This window comes from Desmodus rotundus, chromosome 8, assembly GCF_022682495.2.
Source record: "Desmodus rotundus isolate HL8 chromosome 8, HLdesRot8A.1, whole genome shotgun sequence".
NCBI lineage: Eukaryota > Metazoa > Chordata > Mammalia > Chiroptera > Phyllostomidae > Desmodus > Desmodus rotundus.
The window spans coordinates 81,072,653-81,090,731 of NC_071394.1; the positions used below are offsets into that span (position 1 = coordinate 81,072,653).

The 18,079-nt window shown below is 38.5% G+C and overlaps 1 protein-coding gene across 12 annotated transcripts in view; it reads left to right on the forward strand.

Annotated features, from left to right (window-relative positions):
• Positions 1-18,079, forward strand: part of CADPS (calcium dependent secretion activator) — a 494,727-nt gene that overhangs the window by 361,402 nt on the left and 115,246 nt on the right. For 7 of the 12 annotated variants that reach the window (XM_053929773.2, XM_053929767.1, XM_071222268.1 and 4 more), the window contains exons 13-14: positions 1,592-1,779; positions 16,838-16,939. In XM_053929773.2, the coding sequence (XP_053785748.1) occupies positions 1,592-1,779; positions 16,838-16,939 (290 nt within the window). Of the gene's footprint in view, positions 1-1,591; positions 1,780-3,834; positions 3,994-16,837; positions 16,940-18,079 lie in introns of all 12 variants that reach the window. The other 5 variants (XM_071222267.1, XM_053929762.2, XM_053929763.2 and 2 more) reach the window with 1 other exon arrangement.

Genomic DNA, 18,079 nt, shown 5'->3' on the forward strand with positions numbered 1-18,079 from the left:
CCCGCCCTCTGCAGTAACTTATAATTTGAAATAGGAAAGATGCCGTCTCCCGTTGGATGCATTGCTGAGCTGCATGTTGTCAATCGAAGATTCTCCAGATCACGGATACATGATGAGAGGGTTGCAGAGGCCTTCCTCGCTGCAGCTCTGTGGCCTCAACCTGCCCCCAGTCACTTCCTCCTTTTATGTTTTCTCTCCCAAAACACAATGGTATTCAAAAGGTGACCCAGAGAAGACTCTCAGAGTAAAATTAAATTTATATGTAAAGCACTCCTAAAATCCAGGCTTACAAAGTGCCACCTAAATTGGTTTATTTCTTGCTTCAGAAAGGTACTGAAACCAAAAGAAGTCAGTCATTGAATTTCAGGCTTGGCCCAAGGGTGGCCTTGAGTGGCAAGTCACTTGACCTTTCTGCACATCTGTTTTAAGTATATATGGAGGCAGAAATTTCTGTCCTATGGTGCCTCCCAATATGCTCAGAAATAAGAGATTCCATGTAGGTTCTCTTTTATAGCAGAGTTTCGTCAGATTGTGCAGCAAGCAAATACATAAGAAGAAAACAAATAATTACCAGAAGGGAATAATTTTTTTTTTTAAATGCTAAACCAGGGCACAGAAGCTCCTCTCAGTTTAATTGAACCATATCTGACTCACAACTTGAAAACTTAGTATGTTTTTCTCTTTGGAAAATTAAGTTATTATCTTCATTATAATTTTTTTTCAATTACAGTTTATATTCAATATTATTTTGTATTAGTTTCAGATGTACAGCATGGTGGTTACACAATTATTTATTTTACAGAATGGTCCCCCACCCTGATATTTTAAGTACCCACCTGGCATCATACATATTTATTACAATATTATGGATAATATTTCTCCCAGATTTTTGCTTCCCTAGTGAAAGGATTTATGAAATCCTGATATGTATGTAAACCAAACATAGCATTTCTTAATACTCCAGAGTAAAAACAAAAAACAAAAAACAAAACCCAGAAGAGTTGGAGTAAGACAGAGCTGAGTTAGAGTCCTGCCCCTTTATATTTTCTCTGAGTCACTTAATAGCCCTGATTTCCATTTTCCTTCCCTATGAAATTATTTCACAAGGTTGCTATGGAGCTCAACTGAAAGTTGTTTGTCAAGTATAAAGCACTACACCAATTTAAGGCATTAACGTTATTATTTTTTCTTATCAGTAATGAAGACTTTGCCTTGGGTCCACTCCAACACTTTCTAAGGTGTACAGTTCAGTGTTAGAAAAGTAGGGGAGACTCTTTGTGTAATCACGCTTTCTGCTAATCCAGACTCCAGCACTTACAGCTCTGGGATTCTAGGGAAATTCAATATCCTCTCTGAGCACAATTTCCCATCCATCAAACAGGAATAACAGCACCTACCTCATGGGGCTCTTAGGAGAATTACACTAGGTAGCACACACCATTTGTTTAGCACAGGGGCTGGCACTTAACAAGTAATCAGAAAGGGTTAGCTCTGGCTCTTTTTACGCCCTTCTCCACTCACCCCCACTTCTTGCAGCCCTCTGAAAAAAACCTGTATTTAAAAGAAAGTCTCTCCTTTATTCCCCAAACAGGGTTGGTTCAGTCCTGGCCAGGTGTTTGTGCTAGATGAGTATTGCGCCCGAAACGGAGTCCGGGGGTGTCACCGACATCTGTGCTACCTCAGAGACTTGCTTGAACGGGCGGAAAGTGGCGCCATGATCGACCCCACCCTCCTTCACTACAGCTTTGCCTTCTGTGCATCCCACGTCCACGGGAACAGGTAAGCACCAGTTCTGGGATACTCCTCAAAACAATTTCTTTACGGTTTACGCCTGGTCCTGCTTTTCAGTTCATCTCTTTCTATCCCCATTCCCTCAGTAGGACACAGGGACAGAGACACACACATACACAGGTCACACAAACACAGAAACACGAAGAACATGAAGGTCTAACGTAGTTTCTTCTCTTTTCAAGAGACAGGAAATGGTGAATGGAACTTCAAGAGTGGGTCTGAGATTAGAATGATCTAGGTTTAAATCATGACTTCTTCACTTGCCAGCCATAACCTTGATGGTAATTAAACTCTCTGTGCCACAGTTTTCTCATCTGTGAACAGGAATGACAGTGTCCTAATAAGGTTGTTGAGAGGATGCAAGTGGACATAAAGGGCCCAGCACAATGCCTGGGACATAGCAAGAGCTTAATAAATGTTTACCTTTATTGTTATTATTATTCTTTCCATAGATATTTAATGATTACCAACTGAGTGTTAGGCACTCTGGTATACACTCCTCATACATGGGAACAAAAACTGAACACCAGACAAAAACAGAGGTACATAGAGATTGGTGCTCCAAGAAAAAGGAATAAAACTCCATGATCTCATTTAATAAAGGAATGTGATTCAGATGGGGTGGCAGTTGGCAGGCAGGGCTCCCTGAGGAAGCCATGCTGGGGCTGCGAATGAGAGCAAGTAAAGGAGTTGAGTGGCTCCAAGCAAAAGTTGCAGCATGTACAAATGCCCTGCAAAGGGAGGAAGCCAAGTCCATTTCCAGAGCTAAAACAATCTAAGTGAGGCTGAAAGGCAGAGATAATCATGACACTTTTAGTATAACTGTAGAACTCGGAAGAACTTCAGAGATCACAGTGTAATCAACCCGCTCATTTTATAGTTTTTTTGACAAGACAGACACCAATTCTCCTAACTCTATACTAAGTACCCTCTTCCTTTAGACGTTGCCTAGCTCCGGGAGGAAAAGATCCAAATTCTGAATAATGCAACACAGCAAATAATTTAAGAATATTACCATTTGGCTCTGACGACATGGAATAAATTTCAACATTGCCACAGCCAGTTTACTATCCCAAAGTATGTACCTGACATTGCTGTAAAGACCAGCCTGTATTACCCCAGACCACCCTATCCAATAGCCAGGGAAGGCACACCCAGGGAGAACTAGGGGCCTTCAGAAACCCAGTCTGTGATGAGGAAGTTGTTGCTCTGGGGAAATTCATGTGGAAGAGTTGACTGAATTTATTTTAAATTTGAACTGTGTCAGCCATCTTCATCTTTGCAAGCTGTATAACTCTGAAGTGTCCGTGTGATTTGTACTGTGCTTTTCTTTTCTCTAGTAGTGGTAGAGTTTATGAAATGCAACTTTAACATTTAGAGTTAGATAACAATAGCATTGTAGGTTTGATTATTTAACCGGGAATAGGGTTCTCACCACTTTCCATTATTATCAGGTTCAGTAGCCCAACACATGACCCTTTATTTTTACAAAAGATATTCATGAAAACTCTGACACCTGAGAAGTATCTGTTTATAATTCTGCCTTTTATAAATATGTACACTTTGATGACTATCTGTTACAGCCTCTTGGACTGAATTCTTTAAAGAGGGAGAGAGAAGTTGCATTATATTCTCTGGGTTGTCACACTGTATTCTACATATGTTACTGAATAAGAAAGTGTTATAAAATAATGAAGTGTTTTTGTAAACTCCCTAGTAAACATCATCATGAATTATGATACACATTGTCTGGGTTTCATATTGTAAGACTGCCACTTGATTCACAGTTAGGTTTATACATCTTGTCATGGAAACAGTTTTGGATTTCTTATTTTCTTTTCAGTTCTGATTTTCCTTATGCAAGTTTGCATCTTTTTTTTTTTTGCTTATTATTTTAGCTTGAATTCATTTGCTCTTGCTATTTGATGCATCCTCCTTTTTTTTTCTTTTGTCTGTGCATGTGTGTGTGTGTGTGTGCTCTTGATTCTCCCATGGCTGGCCACACTTCCGTGCATGCCCCACGCCACCACCCCCTCTCCAAAGTCAACAAATGCATGTGTACCTTAGTGGGCTGCCACCAAATACAGACCCTGAAGGGAGCAAAACTCCCTCCCCATCTGAACCAGAAGCTAAAAAAGATACAAAAAAAGAATCTAAAAGAAGAAAAGATTTCAAAACTCAGGCAAATCCAGAGCCCAAAAGGTAAGAAGCTACCTGTGTACTGGCTTGTGTTTTACAATGTCTGTGACCTTCCCATACCCCCTCATCCATATCACAACCTCTGCCTTAGCAAACAGCAAGTTTTTTGTATTCCTGAGGTCTCTGTTTCTTTAAGGTTTTTCAAAAGCGCACTTTAAAATAATCCTAGCAATGGGTAAAAATACCATGTATTAGGACTGAATTCAAGTCAGGTGTGTTCCTTAAAACATGTTCCTATTTTAACAAACTAATTGAGCAATATATAAACAGAATCATGAGTCAGATTGCTTTTTTAGTGGCATCTAGTTAGGGGCTTGGTACCTTATCAAGTCATTCATAATATGCAGCCTGTGCTTTATAATTTTGAAATGATGTTTCAGGAACAAATACAATGTGTTGTTATAAGGTGGGGCTATACATTTATAGCAACTCTAATGTTTTTAGGAAACCCTCCTCAGTTCCACACTTATCTCATGAAAGAAATCAATTTTCAAATAATGATTTATGTTAAAGGCACAAAATAAAGCATATCACTAAATTAATGACTCTTAATAGAATTGCTTATTAATAAGCTCACCAGGAAGGCACTTTTAACTTTAAAATTATGTTTATCCTCTCCCATTTCCTATGACCTTTGATCATTTCCTATGACTCTTTGTGAATTCATAAAATGGCAAATTGGTGGCTTCTTCCACCTTATAAACTAGATTTACAACTATTTTCTGTGTTGCCCATGTGTCCTTCTTCACCTTCCCTACCATCCCTAAATTAATACTGATACTGAACAATTTTTTTTTAATTTTAATTTTTTATTGTTATTCAATTACAGTTGTGTGCCTTTTCTCCCCATCCCTCCACCCCACCCTGGCTGAACCTCCTCCCTCCCCCACCTCCACCCTCCCCCTTGATTTTGTCCATGTGTCCTTTATAGTAGTTCCTGTAATCCCCTCTTCCCACTGTCCCCTCCCCACTCCCCCCTGCCCATTGTTAGATTTGAACAAATTTCTTTGTTGCATTTTTGGAACTGATATTATAACCCTGGTTGGCATTGCCAACCCATACAAACTTTGTAAGCAGATATGCTTTAGTATGAATTTGTCCACTGGAATATCTCTAAGTTCTGAAATATATACAGTTCATGTGCAGGGAGACAGAATGACAATGCCAACTTTTTCTTCCTAGAACATGTGGCAAGCTGTTAGTTGGTGTATGCAAGTCCAATAGCAAAGGTCAAAGAAAGCTGTTCCTCTATGTGGACACCCGTCTTCTGAACTTACTAACTTACTATAAGGATGGAGGGAAAGTAGAGTTTCTATGCATGCTTCCCTGTGAGGGTCAGAATGCAAGGCAACAGTAGCTTGCAGCCAGTAAGACAGTGGCTTGAGAATATTGCAGATGCCTTAAAGGAAGACTGGCTGCTGTCCAAGGTTCTGCCTTTGGAGTGCTCAGTATTGAAACAGAACAGAGAGTAAATGATTATCATACTTGATGGAGCCTAACCTAGTCCTTGTGCCAGGAAAACTATCCCAAAGGATCTTGAATGGTACTTGGAGAAGCTTATGTGTGTTGCAGGGTCTATGTTTGCATGAAGAAGAAAACATAATGTTAAGTATTAGTTGTGTATCATTCTTCAATTTACAAAGCACTTATATATTCTGTCTCATTTGCTATGTAATATTCTTAATTCAGCTGTTTTTACACTCATTTTGCAGATGATTAAACTGAATGTCTGCTCACTGAAATGGGGCACCTAGGTATTCTGAGTCTAAAACTCTTTCTCTTTGTATATATCAGAACTGTACACAGATTCTAAACATTTGAATATTAAAGCCTGTTCTGTGTAAATCTAGGATTATTGTACCTCCTTTCTGTCCCTTAGTTTTCTCATCTGCAAAATTATCACATAGAATTATAGCATCAGTAATATTCTATCAACTTCTAACATCATTTTCTATGGGTTAAAATAGCAAATGGAGTAGAAGTACATTGTCAGATTTCACAAATAAAGCTTAATTAAAATAAGGACAACTGCTGTTATTTAAGAAGCACTCCCCACATTCCAGGTAGCATGTGAAGTGCTATTTTACATATATTATTGTATTTTATCCTTATTACATCCCCATCACTATTATTATTACCTTCATCTAACAGATGAGGAGTTTGTGGCTCAGTTAAGTTCAGTCACTTACACTGCAGCAAATAAGTGTGTGAGCCTAATGCAAACATGGGTATGCTGACTTAGAGCTTGCATTTGTAACCTCTCTGCTCTACTGCTTAGCACTAGCTCTTGTGTACAGTGTGAGATGCCATATTCGGCCATTTGATATGAGTTTAAACATTCCAAATGAGATAGTCATATGAATTAATTAGAGTTTTCCATTTTTGTCCTAAAAATGTCCAAAATCAGTTTGGCCCTCCTGATAATATTGACCTGGTGGAGAAAGTCAGAATGTACTTGAAATTTTATATCACCCAAGGAAGCATCTTCTTTGAACAAGATCAACAGCCATTGGTGTTGGCAAAACCATTTCCCTAACCTCTTGCACCAGGATGAACACTATTTGCCTGTAGAGATGTTATCTAGTGTTTGACCCAAATTAAGGAATTCTTGAGTCAGGGACATAAATGGCCTTTTAACTGATTTAACTGAACAATAGAGCCCATTTCTATTGTCACCTCATGACCAGCTTCAGATTAGATAACAAGTTTCTTTTCACCTAATTACTGACTTTTTATTCATTAGTAACTTGGCAGCCCCAAAGGTGGAGGCAGAACTCTGCCCTGCTGCAGCTGGAAACCATTAGTGAGTGCTCCAGTGCTGATGTGCAAGTTTCTCCCACCTTTCTGGAAGCACATGTCACGTCTCTGTGAAAAACTATGCCTATATGAATCATAAACATTTAATCCAAGAGACATGTCTGGTCAATCAGTAAGATGTTTGCTCTTCATCATTTCACACACTGGAAGATGTGGAACTGTCCACAGGTTTGGCATCTTTCAGAATGGTTGATCTTTTCTCTTGGGAAATTTGCCAATGTCTAGAGACACTTTTTATTATTACACTGGAGGAGGTAGAGACTAGGGATGTTTCTAAATATCCTACAATGAACAGCAGAGCCCCCTGCAAACAAAGCCCCACAAAACAAACTCCAAGGTAGTAGGCTGAAAGTTCTCCTTTTTACTTGGATGTTTTTGTCTTTTACAGAGATTTGTTCTGTGTGTAAAGGCATAAGAGCTGCCACCACTGATTTTCAACTTGTGCAATGGTTCTGACACTCTAGTCTACAAATAAATCATATGGAGAATACTAGGTCCCATCCTAAAAGAATTTGATTCATTAAGTCTTAGATGGAGCCAGGCCCCTGCACTTTTAATCAGTCCCTTCTAGGCAATTCTAAGGCACTTGGTCTTCAGAACCCATTGATTTAAGGCCTTTGTTGTCGAAAGTGGCTGTACATTGAATGACTTGGGGAGCCTAAAAAATGCTGACACATTAGCCCCACATGCAGAGCTTCTGATTTGATTAATCTGGAATACAGCCTAAACATCATGTTTTTTAAATTTCCTCAAGTGACTCCTATTGGTAGCAATGTTTAGGAACCACCTGACTGGGGAACAGTAGTTTGGACCAGCTCTTTAAAATTGAACCCATTTTCTCCGAGAGGGAAAAGGGAAATGTATGTTCAGCTGGTTGCACTTGGCGATCATAAAATCCACAGATGTACATTGCTGTATCCTCTCATTTTTAAATCGACTCCTAAGATGGCAGTACTTAATTTTCATCATAATATTTTTAGTATTCTTTCTAGATGACATTTAGATTAGCATCACTTTGGTCACTGTCCCACAGTGACGAGGCAATCAAACAGCTCCTATGATTGCAAGTTGCGTCAATGTTCCTTGGATCCCTTTAATATTGGGATGGGAAATTTTTCTCATTTACATTATTATTTAACATTTCTTGAATGCCAGTGCTGCTCTTCACATATGGCCTGTGTAGAAAGTACATTGTATTAGCAATTAACAAATCCACAATGCCAACAGCCCCAATCCAAAGTAAGCTATGTAGTTTAATGAATCTGCAAGCAGATGTAAGAGGGCAGGAGTTCTAAAAATCTCTGAAAATGTGTCCAAGGCTTCTTCTGGGAGATGTATTTGGAGCCAAGGTGCTGTTTGTGTGCAGAGACCATGTGATTCTTGTGGGTTAGATCTGAGTGACAGAACAATCGAATGGAACTCACTTTCCTCTTGTTATTCCACCAGAGTCCCTAAGTCAGCAAGTGGTTCCACCTACCCAGTTGCCCAAGACAGAACCCTGGGACCTGTACTTTCTCCTTCTCACTTACCACATCACAAGGATTCGGTCATTATGCCCCTTCAATGCCCTTAAGAATCTCTTGAGTCCATCTATTTCTCCATCTCCTCAATGCCACTACCAGAGCTGGGGTCCTTATCTGCTCTCCGCTGGCCCAGAGCGGTTGCCTTATTGACTGTGGTCTTGCCTCCAGTGTTAGTCTCTCATTCCCAATTCATGTCACATAATGGTTTCTTTTATTCCTTTTTTGTGAATGCCTACCTGGGAGTAAATGAGAAATTTTTACATATTTTTATTTTTCCTTTTACTCCAATCTCACCTTCTCCCCTTTCTCACCTTTCTCCCCTTCTTCCCTTCTTTCCTCCTTCCTTCCCCCATCACACACACAAACACCTATTATGACATTATGTCTGGGGCTTTATTAACTCTCCGTCCTCAAAAGAGAGAGAGAGAAGACTATAGCAGGAATAGCTCTATACTGACTTCTGAATACAGCACTTCAGTGAAGCAGGTGTGGATGGGAGAGAGACAGTGACCCTCGAGTTCCTGGCCTCATGTTTCACTCTTACACAAGACATTACGGACAGGAGCATATGGCTGATGGACTTTGCAGGTCTGAGCAGGTGTTGGCCTTACAAATGGTTGAGTCGTACACTCTAAATTCTAAAGAACCAGCTTCACCTAATAGGATATACTCGTAAGAGAGGGGAAAAAGTCCAAACACATTCCAAATAAAGTTTGCATCACTGGGAGAAATTCTTTTTAGAGCTTGCATTCTGGCTTTTAATGTAACTCTCTTCCTAAAGGAAATTTGCCCCAGAAGAATAGCGGAATTTCTAACTCAGACATAAAATCTTATAAAATGTACAGGATTATCTATCCCATCAGTGCTATCTTTCTGGCCCATGAAAAATATCCAAGTAATATGCATTTCTTTTCTAAAATTCCAATAGTGTGTCCTCATCCTGTGGTCATTGAATTCACTGGTGAAAAAAGCCATATTTTTAGATGTTGTGCCCTTTTCAGGGTGGATATGATCCCAGAAAGCCACACGTATTACTGGTCTGACCACTTAGAAGTCTACACATTGGAGGATCAGGGTGGAATCTAAAACCTAATTATCTATGTTTGTCTAGAAATAAATAAATTCATCTTTTCCCCATTCCTCAAAGAGAAAAATCTATCTAATACCAATTTGGGAAATTATTCTTTCTCCAGGAAAGAAATATAAGCTTTTCTGCAGTGCATACATTTTATACCATTTTTCTAGTCATCTGTTGGGTTCTTGCTTCATTCAGTGCCTGAACCTACCTAGTCTGGGTCACTTTGACTAATGTGCTTGTGCCGATAGCATCCATATTCTTCGAGATTGTTCAGTAGGAAAAAATCTTCTTGATCACTCCCATCCTTATAATAGACACATTCTGATATTGTTGGTTATAGCTACATGTTTAGAAGAACAGTAAACAATTCAGAAAAGGCCTCACTGGAATATTTTTGCCATCTCCAGGCCCCTTTTTCAAATTGCCAACCTCAAGAAGCTTCAGTGCACATTTGTAACATTGTAGAAACTGCTTTTTGTTGCTTCCTATCTTACCCTTTGTGATACAAACACTTTGATATATTTGTTTTAGCAGCATGTCTGAGCCCCAGGGCACCGGGGCATAATTAGAAAGAGCACGGGCTGGAGGGAAAGAAGAAGGAAAGGGTAAGGCTGGGCTTTCCTAATGAAGCAGTGACCATGGGATGGTAATTATAATTACCATTTATAATTAACATAGAGATTATACAAACCACCCAGATGAGCAAGCAGAGATGTTTCCTTTTGAAATGATAATGCTTTCGTGCTATCTTGAATTTGTAATTATTAACCACTCGAAAGAGACAAAGTAAAATATTCTATGCTAGGAGTAAATTCGAAGGTATCATTCTAAAATTTGTTAGGATAAAGAATTGCTAGGAGAAGTCAATTAAAATAAAAGGAGAGAGATTAACATAGCATGTTTGGTCTAAATGTACTATGTAAGGAGCATTGCAAGGTACATTAGTAAGATATTCTGTCCCACTCTGGCCCTTTAAGCTGTCGTGTTTCTGGGTTGGAACAATTTCGTAGCAAGTAGGATTGTTATCTTGCTTGTTTAAGGACATTTTCATGGATCCATAATGCAGTCTTCAGGCATACTTCCATTTGGAGAGAGAGAATATATCATGTTTACAGTGCCTGCACCAGCATATGTGGACATTTGCATTTGGAGAGAAAGTATATTCCAAATTCAGCTGGAGTTTTACCCCTTGTTGGTAGTGATTGGAGCTTAAAGCCAGCTACATGTAGAGAGGTGGACCAGATATCCTCTCCTTTTTTTGTTAAATTCAAACTTTTTTTATACCTGGACTCTGCACTTGATGCAATATCAGAACATATCAACCATTGTAAACTTTGAATTGATTTAGTAACCTGACCTTCTTGAAAAAATATCTGAACTTGCAAACAAGGGTTTTGGTCCCAGCTTCCAACATCATGTGAACTATGCTAGTGGGATAATTAGACACTGGGACTCCGTGCCACCTGGGTGTACAGAGACAATTTACTGGCCCCCTAAAGGTAAGTTTCTTTCACAAGACACAATGCAGCTTGATTTCCTTCACTAGGTTGTTCATACTTAATTTCAAATATCAAAATTAAAAGTTTCACATTAAAAGTCTGGTATCTAATCACATTGGATTAATCCTACAATGGACATTAATTAATAAGCTCTAGCTCAGAAGCATTTAGGGGAAAGGAGAACAATTTGCATAACTACTAACTTAAAGGATAGGAAGCTGGACAAAAGAGAGAGGGGAAGGAAGGAAGGAATGTAGGAAGGAAGGAAGGAAGGAAGGAAGGAAGGAAGGAAGGAAGGAAGGAAGGAAGGAAGGAAAACACAACTCTAGATATATTATTATTTGTGACATGGCTCAAGATGGGAGACTGTGAGGAGAGTGAAGATGACAGAACTGGTGCTAACCACGATGACAAGAACTTGAAGAGCAGCCGACATGACATCTTTCCTATCATGCCGCCGAAAATGTCAACTTTGTGAAGGACAGTGAGAAAATGGTTTGCCGAAAACTTGAAAGGTGGATTCCAGAGATGCTGGCTGTGTCAGATGCAATATAGTCTCCAGTGGCCAGAGAGACCCACTTCTGGCTGCACTGATGGCCTGCAGGTGGTAGGGAGAGCTGCCTGTCTGCCACTGGACTCCAAAAATGGCTGCACTTGACCTGCATATTGTCTCAACTTTGCAGGATCATGATATACAAGAAGTGAGTTGTTAGCCAGTGTGCAGTTAGGTGGAACCAGAGACCAAGGACCACATTTCCTCGTCGTGTGTGTGTGTGTGTGTGTGTGTGTGTGTGTGTGTCTAAACCTAGGTCCAAAGGCACCAGCACTTCTACTAAATTGGAACCCTGGGAAAGGAGAGAAATATGTACATGGTGAACATACATCAGTTCAACATAAGTAACAAAAACTAACTCTGATCATCTAAGCAAAAGGGAGTATTGGGATGAGGCTGGGATCCCCAGGGACTGGGAGAGGGAAACTGGAATTGAGGTAGCCACAGAAAAATGGGAAACAGGACCAAAGCACTGGTTCTCAACCCATACATATGAGTTAGAATCACATGGGGAGCTTTAGATGTGACAGTGTCTAGACCCCCCTGCAGACAGACAGAATCAGAGCCTTAGGCTGGGACCTCTCAAAGCTCTCACATCATTCTAAAAGTACAGCGGACACTGTAAACATGATATATTCTCTCTGTCCAAATGGATGTATGCCTGAAGACTGCACTGTGGATCCATGAAAATGTCCTTAAACAAGCAAGATAACAGTCCTACTTGCTATATACATCATTCTATAGCTCTCACATGGTTCTAAAAAGTACAGCCAAAGCTTAAGAGCTACTGACCTGTGAGGACTGTCTGGTCAGGGTACAGCTGCCAGATGAGCAAATTCCACCTGTCTCTTCTACTCTTGCATCGTTTACTCAGTGTGAAGATTCCAGCAAAGACAGTCCAGCTGCAGCTTAGGTCAGAGTACAGTGTACAGTGACCGTGAAAGGGGAAAATGGCCTGTAGGAAGGCCTTCAATAATAACAGCAGGAGAATAGGCCCCTTAATATGTCCTTCCCCCAAGGGTACCCACAATGTGGCCAAGGTCATTTCTCCAGAGGAAATTCAGGAGCTTTCAGGAAGTGGCAATGGACAGTAAGCCAAGAAACAAGAGCATAGTCAGGACATGAGAAGACTGGAGTATTCAAGCTCCTGGACATGTGTTCTGAGTAAAGATACATCTGGGATTTACTAGCTAAGACTTTAAATCCAGCTTCATCTCTCCTCTTCTCCCATTCTTTGTGACCCCATAAGTTAAAAGTATTGAGAAAGGAACAAGATGCAGAACCAGTTTTATGACAATTATAGAATCACCCCCAAATGTTTCTAGGAAAACAACAAACAACAAAAGCATGGCTTCCAAGAGACACCAGTACAGTTCTATTTACTTTGCAACCAACACTGCTTAGAATGGCACCTTGGAAAAGTACAAATGCCCATTTGGAAGGGATTGCTAGCTTTCCAAGTGGACCATGTACTTGGAGATCTCTGGTTAAATTCACTCCAATCCAAGGGAAATTGGGAAGCCTGAATGAGAAATACTGTTTTGGCCACAGAAAGAGCCAGCCACCAAATATTTTTTTTACTCTAGAGCAGTTCTCAAAGTGCGGTTTCCAAGCCAGCAGCATCAGAGAACTTGTTAGAAATGCAAATTCCCAGCCCCAAATTTAATGAATCAGAAGCTCTGGGGCAGGGCCTAGTGCTCAGGCAAAGCCCCAGGGTCATTCTAGAGCACTCTAGTTGGAGAACCACTGCCCTGGGGAAAGGGTTTTATTGCCTCTGTGAAAACAGTGCTCCCCAAAATATTGAACCAGAATTTTTCAATTAGTTGGTCTGTAGAAATCTTTCTAAACCTGTTATTAACATTGGCAATCTATGGGTCCACAAAAAACAAGTTGATGTTTGATAGAATTTTCAGAAATAATTATGTGAAATTAAAAAGAATACTTTTGCTTTTCAACTGATATAGTTACAACCTGTGATCCTGCATGTCTCTTCCTCATTTTATAAAATAACATCCCCAGTTACCACTACCATTTCAGAGCAATTCTGGCAATTGCAAACATATTTGCACTCATTTTCACAATCCTCATTTTTTTTAATCACCTGTGTTTCAAGGCTTGTTTTTGGTTTGGTTTGGTGAACTTTGTACTACGTGCCTTACATTAATATAAGTTAGTTACATTTATTTTAAAATAAAACAATTCATACTAACAGACAGGAAGCAAATTTAAGAAAAGATTTCAAACAATAAATCTTAGTTGTTTCCTTATTTGAATAGTTAGATTAACAGTGTTCAGAAAGGAGAGGCTGTCAGGGAAGTGGAAAGTGCTAGTTGATACCTTTAGTAACTACAAATGTGAGTCATGAAAACAAAATGAAAAAACATAATCAAATTTTACATTTGTAATAATACCCTTTGTAGTGAGAATTAACTGAGAAGGCCAGCCACACACTAAATGTTTAGTTTTTAACACCTCAAACACAAACCTACAATTTCCCTTCTAATTGCCTAATTGTCTTAAGATGACTTACTTATTAGGTAAGGAATGAATGATTTTCTTCAGAGAGGTCTATTTCCTAATAATGGCAGCAGACATCTCTGGGCTGCCCATGTTAAATAGTGTCCATGCCTAAACCCCTCCGTGACTTGTAAATTACATTTAATAGCATCTTTCTCTGGATTAATTCCTTACTAAGAAATAAAATGCTTAAAATGGCTCCTTTATTTCAAGTGTATGCATGCACATGCCAATTGTGTAAAGGTGTGTTCGGTGCATTTGTAAGCTAAGTTTTGTATAAACAAATTCCAAAAGCTACAGCTAAAGGCGGTTGTAGATTATAACAGAAACATGAAACTTTACCACAGAAAATATCACGTATTTTGTAGGGGCCAGTGAATTCATTCTGAGATTTAACTATGGATTTATGGACAATTCATGTTAAAGAATTTTAATAAACTTTGTCAATTGACATTTGCAATTTCTCCAAAAAAATTTAAAATGAGAGCAGTCATAGATTTCAACAGCTTACCTGATATTTACCATTTTGGTTTTTTTCTTCCCTTAAGTTCAGGGCAATATAAAAAAATGGACCATAATAGAATTTTACCCTTCAGTGGTAGTTTTTATAAAGTGGGGGAGGGTAGTTTTTCTCATTTTTTTCAAGTGGGGCAATTGTAGTATTTCAAAGAAGGGAAACTGACCAATCAACCCTTAAAAGGAGGTACATTGCTATCATTTGTCAAGCCTTTGTGTAGTCAGACTGGTCTAGTATACAGAATTTTTCCCAACTTATGCTAGATCCTTGAGAAGGCCTATAAATAAGACCATTTGTTTGGTCTCATCATGCCTTGCATTTGCAAACTGAAGAGTGTTCCAGTAGAAGTTTCCTGGTGACGCACCAGTCTGCAAACTGGCTCAGTCAGTAGTCAAAACGAGTTACTTCGGATCTATGAAGCTGAAGTCTTTGAATGGGTCAGATTATGTTCTATCTAATGTGGCACAGATAAATTTGGGCTATAAATATGCAGCCTCCCATTGTACTTTCAACTTAAATGGTCCCAATCAAATAGGGAAAATGTGTATGGACCTAATGATGATTCAGAAACATGGGAATACTGTGATTAAACTGAAATTCACTTATTTATGCTAGGGTCCCATGTATTAAAATGTGCAATATTTTTCTAAGTTTGAAAAATATCATATGTAGTTTGTCTTTCATTTTTAGTTTTAATTAGGGATTATCAAGCAACATATGTAAATTTAAGGTATATAATGTGATGATTTGATACACATACATCTTGTGAAATGATTATCACAGTAAGGTTAGTTAACACCTACATCCCCGTACATAATTACCATTTTTTGTGTATGTGGTGAGAACATTTAATATCTGCTCTCGAAACAACTTTGAAGTATATAATACAATATTATTCACTAGAGTCATCATGCTGTGCTTTAGCTCCCTAGAAATTGATCATCTTCAGCTGGAAGTTGGTACCCTTTGTTCAATACCTCCTCATTTCCCCCACCCCTCAGGCCCTGGAAACTACCATTCTACTCTCTATTTCTATGAGTTTGACTTTTTCAGATTCCACATATAAGTGAGAACATACAATCTTTAACTTTTTCTGTCTGACATTTCACTTAACATAATGCCCTCAAGGTCCATTTATATTCTTGTAAAAGGCAGGATTTCATTCTTTTTTATGGCAGAATATTTCATTTTGTATATTTCTTACATTTTCTTTTCCCTTTGTTTTACATATATATATAATTTCCTTTGTTTTATGTGATACATACCACATTTTATATATATCATATAAACATTTTCTTTATAAATATATATTTATATATTTATAAATAAATATAAGCCATTATATCTCAATTCTGTTTCATTGCTCTACATGTCTGTTTTTTATGCCAGTACTATACTGTTTTGATTATTATACCTTTGTAATGAAGTTTGAAATCAGGAATTGGGCTGCCTCCAACTTTGTTCTTTCTCAGGATTACCTTGACTATTTAAGTCTCTTGTGGTTCCATATAAATTTTAGGATTGTTTTTTTTTATTTCTGTAAAAAATGCAATTGGATTTTTGATAGAGATTACACTACATCTCTAGATGGCTTTGGGTTGTAAAGATATTTTGAGAATATTAATTCTTCCAAGCCATGAACACAGGATATCTTTTCATTCATGTGGGTATCTTTTTCAATGTCTTACAATTTTTACAATGTCTTGTAATTTGTTCTTGAAGTAATACATGAGTACTCAAATTAACCTAAATGTCTGTAATTACAAGCTAGAAATTGAGTCATTTAAGGACATTTAACGGGGAAAGACAGACACTTATAAAGCATCTGGCTTTCAAAGGGATTTGTATGCATAATTCAGAGGTTCCAAACCTAATTGCCTATAAGAGACAGGTAATGCAAACTAGAGCTGTGGACTGGGTGAGTGCCCACCCCAGCTAACGAAGAAGCTAGCTATTAGTTGCACTCACCAATAAATGTCAGTTCCAAATTTTCAAGAGAATTGTATTATAAAACTTTCCTAATTTTAAAAATGTTGGCAAGTAGTTCAAAATTCCAAGAAACTGTAAGACAAATAGACCTAAAAGCTGAACCTCCAAGCCACTAGTTTTTACATTTTACCATTTCATAATAAATGAACGACAGTTTTGCAAATGTCTCCAAATGATAACCCCAAAATACCCCATTCACTTTAGTAGCCAGCTCTGAAAAGCAGAACTTTTCCTAAGGTCACATCTATCATTGCCAGTGTTCTTCTAAAATGGACAGTTTCCTCCTGCTAGAGATTTGATTTGATGGTATCAGCATATGAGGTTCCCGTCACTCCATGACATGTCTTCCTTCAGGCCCGATGGAATTGGAACTGTAACTGTTGAAGAAAAGGAACGTTTTGAAGAAATCAAAGAGAGACTCCGAGTTCTGTTGGAAAATCAGATTACACATTTTAGGTAAGGATCTGGGGTTGAGGGTCTTATTAGGAGGTGACACTGGGGAGGGCTTAATTTTCTGAAACTGTAAGTTAAACAGATACACACTGGCTATTTAGAAATAACCAAATAAAAAACCCTGGATTCCACAATAGCTCAGAGACAGAGACTTTGAAACCTTAAGTTTATTTTATTTCCACTAAAGGAACCAAGCCCTCCTTGTGCAGGTTGACCTTGGTCATCAATTTAATTTTTTTCATCTATTAAAAAAGTTGAATTTGAAGCTTCTTCAGGGTTCCTAAATGAAACTATGAAAAATCCTGTGAAAACATCGTATGAACAGGGAAGGAAGTCAGTAATATGCATAGGAGAATCTCCACCTTCTCCTGAGAACAGGATGAGCTGGCACTCAGAGAAAGAAACTTGGATGAGCCTTGGCAGGTTGACTCTTCTCCACACACTCAAGACAGTGGGCAGGTTTGACACTTGAGCCTCTTACCACATAGTCCAGTTCTCCTTGGAACAAATTAGACATTTCTAATGCTGCACTTGTGGTTCTGGACCAGAAGCCTGAAATAGTTACTCAAAAATAATAAGAGGGCTTATAATGGCATAATAAATAGGACCTTTATATCAAACACTTCCAGATACAGGGGCTGGACTAACGTCTCATTACTTTTTATTCCCAGAACAGTTTTGTAAGGTAGTTATTCTAATCCCCAATTAAACAACAAGTAAACTGAGGCTGAAAGAGTTTCTGGAATTTGCTCCAGGACAGTCTGAGTGTAAGTAGCCCATACTGGTCCCTTTGTACCATGAGAAACAGTGTTCCAAAAGGCTGGTGACAGCCTGAAAGTCAGTGGAACTCAGTTATATCTATGCCATGCAAATCTTCCTGGATAAATCTGTATTGATCGTACACTATATGCAAAATGCATTGCCAATACTGAACAAACCAATAATAACTTGAAAATATCAAGGAAGGACAATTTGCATCATGAATTTTCTCAAAATACCCTTCTTTATTTCTCATATTTATCCTGTAGGGATTTAAGTAAGTGTATATGAATTTTACCTTCTTTCAACTAATATTTTTAATTCTGGTCTCTATAATAATATTTACGGTCTCCTTTGAGCTAACCAATGGTTCTCCTTCACAAT